The sequence below is a fragment of the Garra rufa genome, chromosome 6, assembly GCF_049309525.1.
Source record: "Garra rufa chromosome 6, GarRuf1.0, whole genome shotgun sequence".
Classification (NCBI taxonomy): Eukaryota; Metazoa; Chordata; class Actinopteri; order Cypriniformes; family Cyprinidae; genus Garra; species Garra rufa.
The window spans coordinates 17,551,795-17,569,725 of NC_133366.1; the positions used below are offsets into that span (position 1 = coordinate 17,551,795).

Consider the following 17,931-nt stretch of genomic DNA (forward strand, 5'->3'; position numbering starts at 1 on the left):
AATATTTTAGCCCTTCCCCTTTACACTTTGTTTCAAGGGACAAGGGGAAGGGGCGAGGGGTAGGCGAAGGGGTAGAAAATAGAATTGGGATTGGGCCTAAGATACATAGAGAAAGTACCAACCCAGAGGTTCACATTACTGTAAGTGCTACACTGTAACTGTGCTTCTCTCTCTCTGTCTTCCTCATCCTTCATTTCCATGTCGACCCCAAGGCACAAAGGCCTCAGCAGAACACATTGCCAGAACTTCATACACATCTTCTCAGAAACGCTCAACTAAATGCTAGTGACATTGGCATCGCCGAGATTTCATGGTTGTCACTCAACGCTGGGGAGGGACGATTCCTCACACAAAGAACTGCAGAAGCCACCAAAGTAGCAGAATCAGGACACAGTCATTTAATTGCTGTGCAGATGTTTGAGTGACTTCATGCACTTTCTGTTTATTCATTTCAGAAACCTTGAGCTTCTCTGCTACTAACGCATTGATGAGCAATCATGAAATGTTCCACTTCACCTGCATGTTCCAGAAACTCAGTTGGGGGTCAATGCTTAATTTGCATTGAATACTAAAAATGTCTCATACCCTTTTCAACATCAAATGTTCCTCAGCTTCCCTTTCTGTTCAGATCTGAATCCTTGAAGAGGCTCATTGGTCTGGCAAGGTCTTGGCATTCTGACCGACGAAGGTTACGTCACAGACTCTGGGAAAGACAGTGATGCAAATGTCACTGAGTCCTGATAAGAAAGTAAGAGGGCTGATGCTTAATTTAGCATACGGTGATAATAGCAATGCTGGAGTTCGACAGCTCCGCTATTGAATAGACTAATTAAAATTACATCATGGGTTTTCTTATCATGCTTATGGAACTGGCACATGTTTAAGCATCGAGGGAGATTCACAATTGCAGGCAATTATGAAAATTAAGATGAGATCACACAGCACAGTGGGCTGTTTATTAAGAGAAATCAGCGTAAAGGAGCTTATAGGCTGCGCACGAAAGCATCAGACAAACAGCTTTTAAAAGTGGAAGAAATTAAACAAGATCTAAAACAATGGAACAGAATTACTTCAAATCCCATGTCTGCTCATGATGGTGAGTGATGCTTCCCTCTCACTTTGCCTCTCACATCTTCTGTAAGTTGTGATTTAAATCACTGGCTTCAAAATCTCAGATATCCCGTTTCAATATCTATATTCAGAAGAACCTATTTGACGCAAGTAATCACTTGTGATCAAGTGGAGGAAACGCTTCTGACAGGAAAGGGGTCAATTTATGGATAATGGCACAAAATTACTTTTCCACCACACAATACTTTTAGTTCTAAGTGGTGAATCTCAATCACAGTTTTGATAAAAGGTGTAGAAATTCAACTACCGCCATGTGGTCTCCATATACAAACAATGGCAGCACAATGACCTATAATGCAGACTTTCAAGTATTGCAAGAGCCTATAGGCGATAAAGGTAATTGCTTAGATTTTCCAGGGGAGCTCCTAGCTCAAACCATACAGATCATGACTTGGATGTGAGGACATTTAACACTCCATCTTCTCTGGAAGCTAAAACTAAATCTGTCATATAATAAATCAACAATAAAGTCTAGATTGGCCACAATTTGATGTGCCACTCACCTTCCGAGTATAGAAAAATAATACACTTGAGTTTGAGTGTAAACACATATTTCAACATCTAGCACGCAAACCACAACAACATAAAGGCAATAAAAAGAACAACGACGTGAAAGCTGTAAACCCTTAAAGAATAAATAGTAACACTGAAATCTGCATAATTTATTCAGCCCTCTATCAGCATGCAAAATATCATTATTCACAGATTCACCCCTTGCTTGAAAATGCTCATACGTAACAAAAACAAAAACATGAAAATATTCAGAGCTATTTAAAGCATGTCTTCGCAGTTCTTGCTGTTTAATATTTAAAGCACTTTTGCATTTTATAAACTGTGCTTGTCAGAGGATAAGATTTGCAGATTTTTCCAAGAACAATACGAGGAACGAACTCAGCGAGATGCAGTTTTTACAAAAATGTATTTTCTTAATATTTAACATAATTTCATATTTCTTATTTTCTTAAAACCATAATTGACCCTTCGCAAACAGCTTGATCTGACCAATCATAATGTTGAATCCGCCATTCTGTCAGACACACGAATCAGACAAGAGAGTAGATTAACTTCGGTGGACTTAAACTTGAAACATTGTGGCCTGGTTTTACAGACAGGGCTTAAACTAAACCAGGATTAGGCCATAGTTCAATTAGGACAGTAAGTAATTTTTTATAAACATGCCTGGTGTCCATCTTGAAACAAAACAAAGGCACTGATATATTTTAAGATCAGTCATTGCAAGTTTCTTTGATTTGAAACAGCTCAGATTTACATTTTAGTCTAGGATTAGGCTTAAGCCTTGTCTGTGAAACCAGGGGTGTGTGTATTGACGTCTTTCTGCATTTAAAATAAATACGTTTTGATGCTCATTCATGTTTTATTTTTCGTTCTTTAAGTAAAGAAGACTATCGGTTCATGTGCTATTGATCTAATAAGTCTGATCTGTCACGAGTCACGACACATTAAAGAGCCACAAAATGGTAATTATTGTTTAAATTTCTTAAATTACAACATTTCAAAGCTGGTTTCATATTAGAAGTAACCTGCGCTGTCTTGTCTGTTGGCGTGTTGTCAGTTTCCTCTTTGCTTCACAATGTATTTTTCCCTGTGTTAGAGTAAGATGTGTAGTGTGAGAGCGTCATTTTTTGTCAGACATCACGCTGACAGACAAGACAGAGGAAGTTACTTCTGGTATGAAACAAGGTGTCATCTTTCAGATGGTCTCATTTTGTAAGAATATTAAAAAAATACTGTTTTGTGCCTCTTTAATGTGTTGTGACAGATCACTATATTACCTTATTAGATTAATTGACACATGAACCAATCGTCTTTTCTTCTTTACTTAAAGGGTTACTCCACCCCAAAATGAAAATTTTGTCAATAATCCCCCATGTCGTACCCAACCCATAAAAGCTTTGTTCATCTTCAGAACACAATTTAAGATATTTTGGATGAAAACTGGGAGCTTTGTGGCTGTCCTATTGAATTGCAAGTAAATAACACTGTCAAGGCCCAGAAAAGTATGAAAGACATCATCAAAATAATCTGCCATCAGTGGTTCAACCATAATTTTACAAAGCTACGAGAATACTTTTTGTACGCAAAGAAAACAAAAATAATGACTTCATTCAACAATTTGTCTTCTCTGCATCACCGTAGTGCCATTTTGGAGAGTATACCCCTGCACTGTAAAAAGTTTTCACCAGTTTCAACTTAAAAATTTAAGATTGGCAGCTGCCTTAAAATATTAAGTTAAATCAACTTTAAAGTCCTTTCAACTCACAAGTTAAATCAACTAATTTTGATTGCAAACAGCGTACATTGTTTTCTGTCAGCTAAGCCATGCGGATACTCTGTTTACTAGTGTTAATTTCGTCACCTATTTTTAATTTAGTCTTAGTCTTAGTCTTGTGCCAAAATGTCCTTGTTAGTTTTAGTCATATTTAGTCATTCACATATCTTTTTTTGTTAGTCAAGTTTTAGTCGACTAAAAGTCTTGTCATTTTAGTCTAGTTTTAGTCAAAAGAAAACTCAAGGTATCTTAGTCAAGTTTTAGTCGACTAAAAGTCTTTTAATTTTAGTCTAGTTTTAGTCAAAAAAGAACTCAATATATTTTAGTCTAGGTTTAGTCAAAAAATTGTAGTCTTTTTTTAAAATAGCACATTATTACTGAGATTATTACTGATACACATTTCAGCAAAAAAAGTGTTTCACATATCTCAAACATTGGTTAAATGTCATAATTACCTGACAAAATACACTTGTTGAATGATTTTTGTTGAATGCAAATGTTAAACGTGTCTGGTTTTCAATTTCTGATTTAGGAGACACATTCACAAATGATTAACCCTTTCAGTGGTGAGTTTGAAATATTCTAGCGGACCCCTGAGAGTGAGTTTTTAGAACGTTCGTCCTTATTGTTTCCATGGCGACGCATCAAGCTTGTCACGTGTCACAACACAGACACAATAACACTGTATGACAGATCGCTTTTATTTCGTTTTTCCTTTTTTATCCAAAATACTCACACACTTGCTTACCATGCCATGAACTATCTAATATTCCGATTCACAAATATGTGTGATTTAGTATGTTTCGTACTTTAAAACCCTATATAAATGATCTGGGTCGTAATCTGTAACGTGAGATGGGCGCGGCCATGTTTGTGCGCGCTGCCATTCAGACTCACGGTGCGTTCACACTGGCACGTAGGGAGCGGGGCGAAGCGAGCGTTTTCAATTCATTCATGTGGAAGTTGAGCGTAAACGGTCGCGTGGTGCATTTTGGGATTGGAAGCGTTGCGGAGAAAGCGTTGAGAGCGGCTGAGAGCGTCAAAAGGTTGGGCATTCCTCAACTTTATGCAAATTTCGAGCGCAAAACGCCGGCGACAACCAATCGCTGTGAAGAGTAGGCAAGGGAAGATTATGACGCGTGTTTTCGAAACTGGTGGATTACTGAGCTGAAATCACATATGATTGACAAAGTCACGCAAAAGTAAATGCACTTTGCATGTTGTTAGTATACGCTACAGTTTATTTTGCAAACCGCCGTTAAAAGAAGACAATGGAACGTAAATAGGGTGTGAACATTGTTTTTCAGAGGCGTGCTCTGCTCTAAATTTGACACTCCCCAAAGCAGTGGCGTTGTAGCGTTGCCAGCGGCACTGAGCGCGGATTTGACGCTGTAGTGTGAACGCACCGTCACGGTGCGTTCACACTGGCACGTTGCGAGCGGGGCGAAGCGAGCGTTTTCAATTCATTCACATGGAAGTTGCGCGTAAACGGTCGCGTGGTGCATTTTGGGATTGGAAGCGGCGCGGAGAAAGCGTTGAGAGCAGCTGAGAGCGTCAAAAGGTTGGGCATTCCTCAACTTTATGCAAATTTCGAGCGCAAAACGCCGGCGACAACCAATCGCTGTGAAGAGTAGGCAAGGCAAGATTATGACGCGTGTTTCTGAAACTGGTGGATTACTGAGCTGAAATCACATATTATTGAAAAAGTCAAGCAAAAGTAAATGTACTTTGCATGTTTTCATTATATGCTACAGTTTAGTTTTCGAACCACCGTTAAAAGAAGACAATGGAACGTAAATAGGGTGTGAACATTGTTTTTCAGAGGTGTGCTCAGCCCTAAATTAGACACTCCCCAAAGCAGTGGCGTTGTAGCGTTGCCAGCGGCACTGAGCGCATATTTAACGCTGTAGTGTGAACGCACCGTCAAGGTGCGTTCACACCGGACGCGAATGAAGCGGCAAGCGCGAGTGATTTACATGTTAAGTCAATGCAAAGACGCGAATAGCCATCCTGCGGCGCGAAACGCGCGAATGAGGCGGCGCGAAACGCGCGAATAGCGCGAATGGCGCGGCGCGCATTGAGCGTTCAAGCGATTGCCGCGCCATTCGCGCGAGTTCAAAAATCTGAACTTCAGCGGAATTCCGCGCCGCGGTAACCAATCAGGAGCTTGCTCTAGTAGTGACGGAGGCAGAAATCCGAAACAACAATGGCGGACAAAATCACCGTTGCTGTCTGTGGTTCCTCGGAGCTGTACGATACATCTTTGGACTTTTGTAGAAACAGGAATAAAAGGGATCTTGCTAGGAATAAAGTGAGTGAAGAGGTCGGACAATCTGGTTAGTTTTAAAAAACGCTCTTTACTCAATTTAACCTACATATACATACATATTGAGACTACAAGCAAGCTAAAGCTGGCAAATTGAGCTCATTCACCTATTTTACAACTACTTTCCCGCTGACGAGTGGCAGAAGCCCCTCCCTTGACGCGAATTCGCGTCTGTTGTGAAGAAAATGTCACGCGCGAATGACGCGAATTTTACCGCGCGAATGGCGCGAGTAAACTCAAATGTTCAAGCGTTCAACTACGCGCGAATAGCGCGTTTTTTCCGCGCAAGTCGCGTCCTGTCAGCCGTATTTACAGCACATATACATTCATCCGTTTCTCCCGAAATACATGCAAGTAAGTGGCTGGTGAACTGGAAGAGGAATAGAGTGAACTTTTTAGTTACTAAGCCTATGTGTATGTGATATGAATAAAACACATCGGCAAATTATATTTGAATAGATTGTTATTTGCTGCTTCCATAGACCTATGTGTGTATTTTACAAACTCTAAATGTCTCCTTTTACTAGTACTTATGTGTATTTAAATATCTGAAACCTAAAATAAGCGTTATGTGGTTAAAAACACTGCATAGTTGTGATTATATGACAAGAGCAGAGCTCGTCCGTCTCTGGCTCAGCGCCAGCCAGCGCGCCAAAGCGCAGTTTGAATATTTTAAAGCCGTAACAGCTGATGAAAAAGCAGAGACGATTGTAGACGAAAATGAAGAGAGATTTTATCTTAGTTTTTATTTTATGCAAAACATTTTCGTCTCGTCTTTTTTCGTCAACAATAAGGCATGTTAATTTAGTCTTAGTCAGCGTTTTTGGACAGTGGTGCAGTCTTGTCATCGTCTCGTCTTAGTCATGAAAAAAAAGGTCGTTGACAAACATATTTCGTCTCGTCTCGTCTGACGAAATTAACACTACTGTTTACCTTCTAATTAAACGTAGAAAACGCATAAGTGTCGAACCACTAATGGCAGATGGACTATTTTGATGACGTCTTTCACTTTTCTTGGCCTTGACAGTGTTATTTACTTGGCAGTCAATGGGACAGTTACAAAGCTCCCGGTTTTCATCCAAAATACCTTGAATTGTTTTTCCGAAGACGAACAAAGATTTACGAATTTGGAATAACAAGGGGGTAAGTGATTAATGATCAAATTTTCATTTTGGGGTGGAGTAACTCTTCAAAGCATAAAAAACATAAATGAACACCAGAACGGTTTTTATTCACAATTTTTCAAGTCCACTAAAGTTAATCTGTTCCTGTCTAATTTGTTTGTCAGACAACATGGAAGATTCGGCGTCATGATTGGTCAGATCGTATGTCAATCATGCTTTTTGCGAAGTGTCATAGGCCCAGTTTAAATAGTGGTTTTATTTATTGTTCCACATTATTAAAAAAAAAAAATTATGGCAAAACACATCTGTTTAAACTTACAGAAATAATTGTTTTTATACAGATTTCTGGCCCAGTTGTTCTAAATAAACATTAATATACACAATGTAAAAAATCATTTTTCAAAGTTTTAATTAAATCTGATTATTTAGAAACAGAATTTCATGTTTAATTCAATGTGTTACTTTTAAAGGGTTAGTTTACCCTAAAATTTTGACATTAATTACTCACCCTCATGTCATTCCAAGCCCATAAGTCTTTTGTTCATCTTCGAAACACAAATTAAGATATTTTTGATGAAATCCGAGATCTTTCTGACTCTATTTAGACAGCAGAGCTTTCATTCAAAAAGAAAAGAGACCACTCATCATGTTGCAGTGGCTCTATGTATGTTTTTATGTTATAGCAGAGCAGACCTATTTTAATGACCTCACCCAGTTCTCTAGAAACCCTCAGGCTGGCCTCTGAGTGCTACTGTCACAGGATGTCATTTTCCCAATAGGTCACCTTTCTTGCCTGCTAGAACTGCTCCGGTCAACTGCAAATGCTATTATCGTGAAGTAAATTGTTTAGGAGAAACAATAGCACAGCGGCTAACTGGTCAGTTACACACACTAATAGAAAGGGACAGGTAAGTGCTGAAGCGTTCTAAGAACGAATGGGAAACAACAGGAAGTACCAGGAAGAGCCAGCTTGTAAGACCAAAATGCAGGTGCCTACATGCTGTGGAGTATTTTTCTGCCACCAGACTCCAAAACACCCTGGTGTGAGCTGCCCGAGTGACTTCCATTTACAGCTCAGATTGGACCGTTTGATGACAATACTCTGCGAGACACAGTGTTCCCTACTGATAGACCCTTGTTGCACCACCGTTTCTTTTGTATAAGAAATTTCGCACAGCAAGTTAAATTGGCTCTTCTAATCAGCTTTTTGGAAAAAGCCATCTGTGCTGTCATTGATACGGTGGGCTTCTGAATGTCCCTGTGATGAGGGCTTAAAATGGGACAATAAAATTGCTTGACTGACCACTGGTTCATGTTTGATGTGAGGGAAAATGAGCCTCGATAGTGTAGATGTTACTAAATGTACAAACTAATCTATCAGATTGTTCTGTCTCAGTGATTACGGCTGCGCCTTGACTTCGTTAAATCGCACATTCATTCATGCATTCTTCAATCTAGCTTTCATTTAAATAACAAAAAGTTGTACCAGCATGTTCAAATTCCCAGCACTTGTGTAAACAAGTTAATTCAGTAAGTAATTTCTCCTTGAAGGAAAGTCATATGGCCCTTTTTGATTTGCTTCTAAAAGTGACAGACGCAGTTTAATTAATTAAACGTGTCGCTCCTGCTGCTCGAGAGACGAAACGGTGGAGGACCTTTTTCATGGCTGACATCACAGGCAATAGCTTCCTTTTTTATCTTGCTTTCCCATGGGAGACATACTTCCACTGTTCTTTCATTTCCTTTTTTTTTCAGCTTACTTCCCTTTTCTCATCACCTCTCTGAGCAAATACAATAAGTGTCCACATGTGACAGCAAATGCCGACGGAGAGAACAGGTGGGAATGGTCAAAATGAAAGAGGAGATAATATTGAGACATACTGCGACCACTCCATATATGAGATGGTATGCCCTATTCACAGGACACCTAATCAGCCCTGAGTGAATCGAAATCTTCTTGGAAATGAAACATTGGTACAAATTTGTCTCCAATCATTTAAAGTACCTCAAATTACGAATTACAAAATCGAAAACTGACTGTTGCATACCTGTAGAACTGCAATTGCATTATCAATAATGCAGGCAAAGAAAATTGAAGGATGCCACAGGGAGAAACACATCATGGATAAAAGCAGTTCTGTACAAACTGGCATGGGGAAAAAAGCATAGGCGGAGTTACTACAGCTATTACAGGGCCTGGACTGAGGAAGTGATTTTTTTAAATGTCAAAAAGTCTGCCTTGTCAAATCTTAGCATTTTTGCAAAACCACTTAAATGCAAACATGCCTGTTTACTAAAAAAGCAGATTTTAATGCACTAAAATTGTCTGATATTGTTATGACAACCCAGTTAAGATTAAGGTTAAAAATGATGACTGTATTTTTAGATGCATGTACCTTGTTCTCTCAGATTAAAGTGACAACGGGATACTTCTCAGGCTACTTCTCAAGACTCAGTTGATTCTTTATTGTTTCTTCTTGTGAAATTGAAACCGATGAAAGTTCGCTACAATTAAGGACTTGTCACTTAAATGCACCGCGAAGTTGCTGACCTGGTAACTGACCAAATCATGACATAAGTGCAAACTCTCTATTGTGAAGGGAAAGGTAATGTGTGTGCGTCAGGTTTTTCAACAAAAAAAGACTTTTGCATAGGATGCAGATGATTAGAACCCCTGGATGCATTTCTTCTCGTTCATGGCCACTGTGTTGAAGCTGCTATATCATACAGAGAAGAACTTAGAACTAAAGCAGGAAAAGGTTCAATATTTGACAAACTAAAGTTAATAGGTGGTAATACATACGAGCAATAGTAATAAGATGAGCCTAATATTTTACCTACCTGACCGGAAATAAGAACAAACACGAACGTTGTTAATTCCTGCTTCAGTTTGGCCAACCACAAACACCTTTTGTTCCTCAGACAGTGTTGTTTGCACTCTTCTCCTTGATTTGTTATAACTTTTAGCAGTCTATAGTACTCCAAATGTTTTTCCTGGTCCGACCGATTAGTACAATCCAAAACATGACAATAATTGATCATTTTCAGCAACAATAATCTGCTAAATATGCGAATATCGTTCTGTTCAGTGGCAGTACAGTGCCGCCAATATGACCAATTGATGACGCGTCCTGAAAACACTCCAGTTTCGTTTTACCTTAGCGTTTTAAATAACATTCATTTCGATTCACTAGTGCGACTTGCTTTATTAAGATACTGTGGAATGCATTAGGAATTTTAAGATTTTTAATACTAAGAAGAGGATTAAAATGATAATTACTTTAATAATATTGTTATTTGCAAATTCCCTTTGAATTAACACTTGAGTGAGCATTATATGGGAAACCTGTATGAAAACAGTCTTTATTTTTGCGTGTACTTTTAATGATGCTAGCAGTGAAGAAACACTCCAGATCCAAAACCCTATAATGATTCATATGTGTGATGCTGACAATTATTAAACTAAGTTTATTTGGGTCTCCCAAAGAGAGTGCTTTTGTTATTTGTCAGTTGTAGAAAATGTCTCAAAAACCTTTTTTATTACACAGATTATACTACTGAACATTTTAGTGAATGTTTGTTACATGCTGACACAAATAAGCAATTTTCAAAAATGTTTTTTACATTTACACCATTCAAACTAATCATCATCAGATTATAGTTTATCTAACAATAAAAGAAAATATCTACAAAACTAGCGATTCCATAAAAGGCATGACAAGACACGTCATACTGTGTCAATATGACGTGTCATTTTTAAGTTTTGAAGTGAAATGGATCATTAATCTTAAGTCCTCTGCTGCACCCTTGTGCCCATCAAGCACATTACTTGACACATTTTCAGTCTTGGATGCCGATTGATAATTAAAGTGTGAAAAGTTGCTTCCTTAATATAAAACAACAAAGCAATGCATTGTCCCAACTAACTTAGTTGCATAGAAAACAAAGTTGAATGATTTGGCTGAAAGATACCAGTATGCACTGCCACATGAATAAATTATGCAGACAGTGTTATAGGCATTTTGTTTTTGTTTTTGTTTTAGCTGGATTTTAGCTGGTTCTGTTATTTTTGCTGTCACTGTTATCTGTTTATGTGGTAATGTTAAAGGAACAGATCACCCAAAAATGAAAATTCTGTCATTAATTATTCACCCTCATGTCGTTCCAAACCTGTAAGACCTTTGTTCATCTTCAGAACACAAATTAAGATATTTTAGATGAAATCCGAGAGCTTTCTGACCCTCCATAGACAGCAAGGGTCCTACCACAGTCAAAGCACAGAAACATAGTAAGAACATTGTTAAAATGGTCGTAAAGATTGAATAATTGTTAACCAGTCTGTGGTCAGAAAGCTCCTGGATTTTATCAAAAATATCTTTATTTGTATTCTGTAGATGAACAAAGGTCTTACAAGTTTGGAATGACATGAGGGTGAGTAATTAATCACAGAATCGTAATTTTTGGGTGAACTATCCCTTTAAGTACTCACATTTGCAAGTATTGTCCTGAATTTGCAAGACAGTCTCTTTTAAAGAGTTTTACTTCATATAGAAATATAAGAATGAAATACAATTTAAAGTGCCGTTGCTAATTGATAATTTGCTAGACAAGAAATCTGTACTTGTTTTAATTTATTGGTTAAACAAGACATTTAGCATGTAGTTAATGAACCAAGTCAAATAGGTTAAACAAAGTTATGTTACTAGGGACAAGGGTTTAAAACAAGACTGTACTTAGTGTTTAGATTTAATTCTCTCTGTTATTATGGAACAGTCTTATAAGGTCTTATCCTATGACTCCCCATCTTTCTTTTCCTCTTCAGTTGCTTCCTCCACCTTTTCCTCGTCTATTTCCTCTGTCTTTTCCTCTTTCTTTGGCTCTTCCTCTTTCTTTTGCTCTTCTGTTTCTTCCGTCTTTTCCTTCTCCTCCTCTTCATCTTCATCTTCATCCTCCACCACCTCCCCAGCAAAGCGCTCTATCTGAGCAATCCGCCGTTTGATATCCTTTTGCGTCTCCTCCTGTTCCGCCAGCAGCTTCTTCACCTTGGTCTGCACAATCTGCATTGTGTTGTATATTCGGTTTACACGGTCTTCCAAGTCCCTCTCATCTGGTTTCAGTTTTGCAGGGTCCAGCTCCAAAAGACCATCCTTTAGCAGAATCTGTCTCCCTTTTTCTTCCAGCATAGCCTTAGCATCGGGATATTCCGTCAGAGCCTCCATCAGATCATCTTTGGACAGACAGAAGAGGTCTGAGTATCCTATGCTTTGAATGTTGGCTGTTCTACGGTTCCCGGCCTTGCTGCCCTTGATGTTTAGAATGCTGATTTCTCCAAAGTAGCTCCCATCACCAAGGACGACAAATTGAGTGACACCATCATCAGCCACCACAGCGAGTTTGCCATCCTTTATGATGTACATCTCCCGGCCAATATCGCCCTTGCGACAGATGTAGTCACCAGGACTGAAGACTTGAGGACGAAGCTTCAAGACCAACTCGATCAGCAGCCCAGCTTCACAGTCGGCAAAGATCCGTACCTTCTTGAGGGTATCTAAGTGCACATTCATGCCTATCTCCGCCCGTAGCTTGTCTGGCAAGTACCTCAGCACTTCTCGTTCATCTTGTGCTTTCTTGTTAGTCCACAGGTAGTCAAACCACTTGATGACACGTATCTCAAGATCCTTGCTGACATGTCGTGCATGCATGTACTGCTTGATGTTGTCAATCCTGGCTTGGAACTGAGCCTGGGCCGCGTTCATGTTTGAGATCATTGTGGCAATGTTACCCACGATGGTGGCAAAGATCAAGACACCCACCAGGAAGTCAACCACGTGAAAGAGGAATTCAGAGTCTAGCTCGGGAGACGGCGTCTCTCCGATGGTGGTGAGGGTAAGAGTGGACCAGTAGAGGCTGAAGGAATATTTTCGCATCAGCTCTCCGAACTCATCTTCTTCAAGATCGGGATACACCCACGCATCTGATCCGAACCCAATGGACTTGGAGAAGGAGAAGTAGAGGCATGCGTTCCAGTGGATGATGATGATGATGTACATGATCAAAGTGCAGATTCGGAAGATGTTGGGGTAGTTGGTCATGGTTTCTGAGATCGTGAAGAACTCAAACATGCGGTTCAGACGGAGCAACTTGTTTATGCGGATCTCTGGGTAGTCTAACCCTAAAACAAAGTAGAAGATGTCCGTGGGTAGCATAGAGATGACGTCGATACGGAACTGGAAGCTTTCTTTGTACCGCTGAAGAAGGAGCTTTTCGTCTTTGATAAGTAAGCCCTGTTCCAGGTAACCTGGTTAAAGAAAGGTGGCATGAAAACATGACACAAATCGGTCACTGAACTTTGTTGCTTCATTAAAGGATTAGTTCACTTCCAGAAAAATTTCCTGTGAGTTTACTCAGCCCCATGTCATCCAAGATGTTTGTGTCTTTCTTTCTTCAGTCAAAAAGAAATTATGGTTTTTGAGGAAAACATTCCAGGATTTTTTTCCATATAGTGGACTTTCATCGGAGCCAATGGGTTTAAGGTCCAAATTGCAGTTTCAATGCAGCTTAAGAGGGCTCTACACAATCCCAGCCAAGGAATAAAGGTCCTTGCACACTGAGTCTGAAAAATGTTGTGTTTTTAGTTTTTACGGATGCGAAAAACACAGAAAACTGAACCCAATCCACATTTTTTTAATAAATGCGACCTCACGTTGTGTCAATTATGTTTAAGCACTGACTCTGAAACTTTCCTCTGTTTTGGGGGGGTTTTTTGGATGCGAAAAATGCAGAAAATTAAACCCGATCAGAATTTTTTTATAACTGATGATTTTTGCGCATTAAATAATAAATACGACCTCACGTTGTGTCAGTCATGTTTACACATTGACTCCAAACTTTTGTCTGTGTTTTTTTCTTTTTGCAAAAAATGCAGAAAATTTAACCTGATCCAAATTATTTTATAACGGACAATTTTCGTGTGTTAAATAATAAATACTAAATAATAATAAATAATAATAAATAATAATTACGACCTCACATTGTGTCAATCATGTTTACACACTGATTTACAAACTTTTGTCTGTCATAAAAAAAAAAAGATTGGGCTAAATTTTCTGCATTTATTTTCGCATCCGTAGCGAGTACTTTGAGAGGTGTTTTGACAATTCAGAGCCGCCTAAACATTCTGTGCAAGACAAACTTTAAGGAATTCGAAAAAACATATATGAAAGGACCTTTAGGGTCTTATCTTATAAAACAATCATCATTTTTGAAAAAGAAAAAAAAAACAAGATACTTTTTAACCACAAATGCTTGTCTTGCACTAGCTCTGCAATGCTCATCCGTGATTCCACGTATTAAGTAATGTGTGGTTAGTTCTTCGTCTGTGTACTTCGGATCAAAAAAGGTAGGATAGGGCAGAAAACTCCTTTTTTGTATAGGGTGTTTGACTTTCTATGCACATTCGCTTTTTAAACACTGGGTCGGTACTTCTGCCTACCACCTTTCCAATGTGACTATATAATGCGGCAAGTCTAGCTAGTGCAAGACTGGCATTTGTGGTTGAAAAGTATATATATATTTTTTTTTCTGAAAGGGAACTAATCGTTTAAAAAAAACATCTAATCGCACTACTGATGTTAGATGAACCTGTTCGTGCTCTGAAGGCCATGTCAGCCAAATAAAGCAGGTCGGAGGTGTAGTCCAGGAGGAACCATATCAGGAGATACTCATGCTGCAGCTCCTCAAAGCAGGCTCTATGCAAAAAGACACAATATAAAAAACTCTTGAAAGTCTTACACCCATTTATCAAGCTTCCACTGGTGCTGAATGTATTACTTTTATCATATTTATTAGAGAATATCAATGTAGGAGATGTAAGGGAGCACACATCAGAGGTTAATAAAAAAGGTACATCTTTTATTTGTATTCTTCTCTCATCTCCTGCTAACCTCATCTTATTAAAACATGAACATTTAATTATTACCTTGCAATTATAGCTGTCCAATTGTACATGACAGGAATTGTGATTATAAGCAGCCATTGATAGTACAGGAGTCCCGCTGGGTTAATCACAAACACCTCCTTAGGCCTTGAGAAAATGAAATTGACATGAACAATAATCAGTGGTGATTACTTTGAACTTTGGAGAATCACAGATTAGAAATGACTAATAAAAAGATGATACCAACCCCTCCTTTTTCTCTTTCTCCTTTTCTTTTTCTTTCTCCTTTTCTTTTTCTTTTTCCTTTTCCTTTTCTTTCTCGTTTTCTTTTTCTTTTTCATCTTTTTCCTTTTTTTCTTTCTTCTCTTTCTTTTCTTTTTTCCTAAGTGATAACAGATAACACGGCAAAATGTTTAAACATTATTTATAATTAAACTAGTTTAAATAAGAAACAGTTGGTATGCTACTTACTCTTTCTTCTCCTTCTTTTCCTTTTTCTCCTTTTTCTTTTTCTTCTTGTCTTCCCTACAGAGAGCAAAATACACCATTACAACAAATACACATTCATATTATATTATATTATATGTGACCATGGACCACAAAACCAGTCATAAGTGTCAATTTTTCAAAATTGAGATTTATACATCATCTGAAAACTAAATAAACTTTCCATTGATGTATGGTTTGTTAGGAAAGGACAATATTTTGTCCGAGATACAACTATTTGAATATCTGGAAAATGAGGGTGCAAAAAAATCGGAATATTGAGAAAATCAAAGTTGTCCAAATAAAGTTCTTAGCAATGCATATTATTAATCAAAAATTAAGTTTTGACATAATTACGGTAGGAAATTTGCTAAATATCTTCATGGAACATGATCTTTACTTAATAATGATTTTTGGCATAAAAGAATCGATAATTTTGACCTATACAATGTATGTTTGGCTATTGCTACAAATATACCCATGCTACTTAAGACTGGTTTTGTGGTCCAGGGTAATATGTTATATTATATTATATTTCATTACTCTTCATTATTGTTGCTGTTGTTAATGTTAAATATATGTCCTGCATTTGGAGCTGGAACTGGGTCTTCACTGTCCTCCTCCGTGTCCACTTCCATTATCGGAGACATTTGAGGTGGGATTGCAATACCCCCTGATGCAGGTACAACAGTCATGATTCCTTTTCCCCTAAAGTAATAGGCTGAAGCAGTAAATTATAATTTACATGTGTTCCCATTTTTTAAAAGTCACAACAAAATTGATAAAAATGCTACAAATTCGGATCAAACTCACCAACTGCTTTGCTTTAACCTAAATCCTGCCCCATTCTTTCTTGATCAGAAGATTCACAGAGCCCCTTAGAATTACAGACCGTTTGGTGAAATGAAAGATACAGTCAAATTACAGCGAGAATTTTCAGAGGAGTATGCTTGTGGTTCATTTGTTCTGTTGTGCTCTGTAATGATATCTCAGACTTGCATGACCCTGAGAAGGATTTGGAGATTAATGAGAGACTAGAGTGACAAAGACAAAGCCTCTTCCCTGCCTTCTTGAATGGTACATAATTTATACTCCCTCTAACAAAAGTTCAAAGTATTGGTGAGACCCATATTTATACAATTACACTGAGAATTTTAGCAACCGTTCCATATTCAGAGCTAATTTTACGTTCTTGTTTAAAGGAATTCACTGGCGTGTCTCAAGAAAGACATATGTGAATGACCACATTCGTTTGCGGTATTTATTTAACTGTATGTCATTGTACTTTTGCTGTGTCTACATTACGGTGCAAATTATGTACATGTGTTTGCTAGACTGTAAGGCATAGAGTGAGAGATTTACCTCATGTAACAGCATCTGCCCAGTCAGCACTCTTACACAGATCTGCTTTATCCTATTAAAACAAGCCTGCCAGCCTTACTATCACAGCCACTTACAGCTTTATTAAAAGCCTGCAAGAGAAATATATGTGACCCTGGACCACAAAACCAGTCATAAGGTTAAATTTTACAAAACTGAGATATATACATCATATGAAAGCTCAATAAATAAGCTTTCTATTGATGTATAGTTTGTTAGGATAGGACAATATTTGGCCGAGATACATCTATTTGAAAAATCTGGAATCTAAGGGTGCAAAAAAATCAAAATACTGAGAAAATCACCTTTAAAGTTGTCCAAATTAAGTTCTTAACAATGCATATTACTAATCAAAAATTACATTTTGACAGGTTTACAGTAGGAATTTTACAAAAAATCTTTATGTAACATGATCTTTACTTAATTTCCTAATGATTTTTGACATAAAAGAAAAATCAATAATTTTGACCCATACAATGTATTTTTGGCTATTGCTACAAATATACCCCAGCGACTTAAGACTGGTTTTGTGGTCCAGGGTCACATATGGTCTGTTTTGTTGGATATACCTGTACATAGTTTTTGTTTGTTTTTACATTTTTATATACATATACAGTCAGCACTCTTAGGCTCCGTATCACTTACAAAATATTACTTCTTACCTATAAGGCCCTTAATGGTTTAGCTCCTGCATACCTAACTAGTCTCCTACCACGCTACAATCCTTCACGCTCCCTAAGGTCGCAAAACTCTCGACTTTTAGTAGTACCTAGGATAGCAAAGTCCATTTCCATCCTGTGGTAACTAGGAATTACACAAGATTCAGCCTGGATTCAGAAGAAGAGATGATGCCAACCCCCCAGAGGACCTCCGATGATGCCAGCCTTGAAACAACATACAGCACTACACCATTTTTCTACAAGTTTAATTGCAACACATAATCATTACTATTAGTGTTCATTCATCATCTGTTTTTGATTACACCATTACTGTTTTTAATATTTATACCATATGTACATCGACTTAACATACAGTAGTCACCACTAATAAGCTACTAAATATATTGTAGTAGCCTACATTTTTTTTTTGTACAGCTGCTTTGAAACTATTTGTATTGTGAAAAGTGATATACAAATAAACTTGAATTGAATTGAATACAGTTGAGGTCAAAAGTTCACATACACCTTGCAGATGGGTCATACAAAATGCATGTTATTTTTTATTTAGTACTGACTTGAGTAAGATATTTTACATACAA

General features: G+C 37.9%; 1 protein-coding gene across 1 annotated transcript; it reads right to left on the bottom strand.

Annotated features, from left to right (window-relative positions):
• Positions 1 to 11,487: 11,487 nt before the first annotated feature.
• Positions 11,488 to 16,269, bottom strand: cnga1a (cyclic nucleotide gated channel subunit alpha 1a). The gene is made up of 7 exons (XM_073842322.1): positions 16,107 to 16,269; positions 15,837 to 16,014; positions 15,279 to 15,332; positions 15,055 to 15,189; positions 14,850 to 14,954; positions 14,513 to 14,619; positions 11,488 to 13,169 (listed from the first exon to the last, which is right to left on the bottom strand). The coding sequence occupies exons 2-7, from the start codon at positions 15,986 to 15,988 to the stop codon at positions 11,662 to 11,664; spliced, it is 2,061 nt and encodes a 686-aa protein (XP_073698423.1). The 5' UTR covers positions 15,989 to 16,014; positions 16,107 to 16,269; the 3' UTR covers positions 11,488 to 11,661.
• Between the last annotated feature and the right edge of the window lie 1,662 nt (positions 16,270 to 17,931).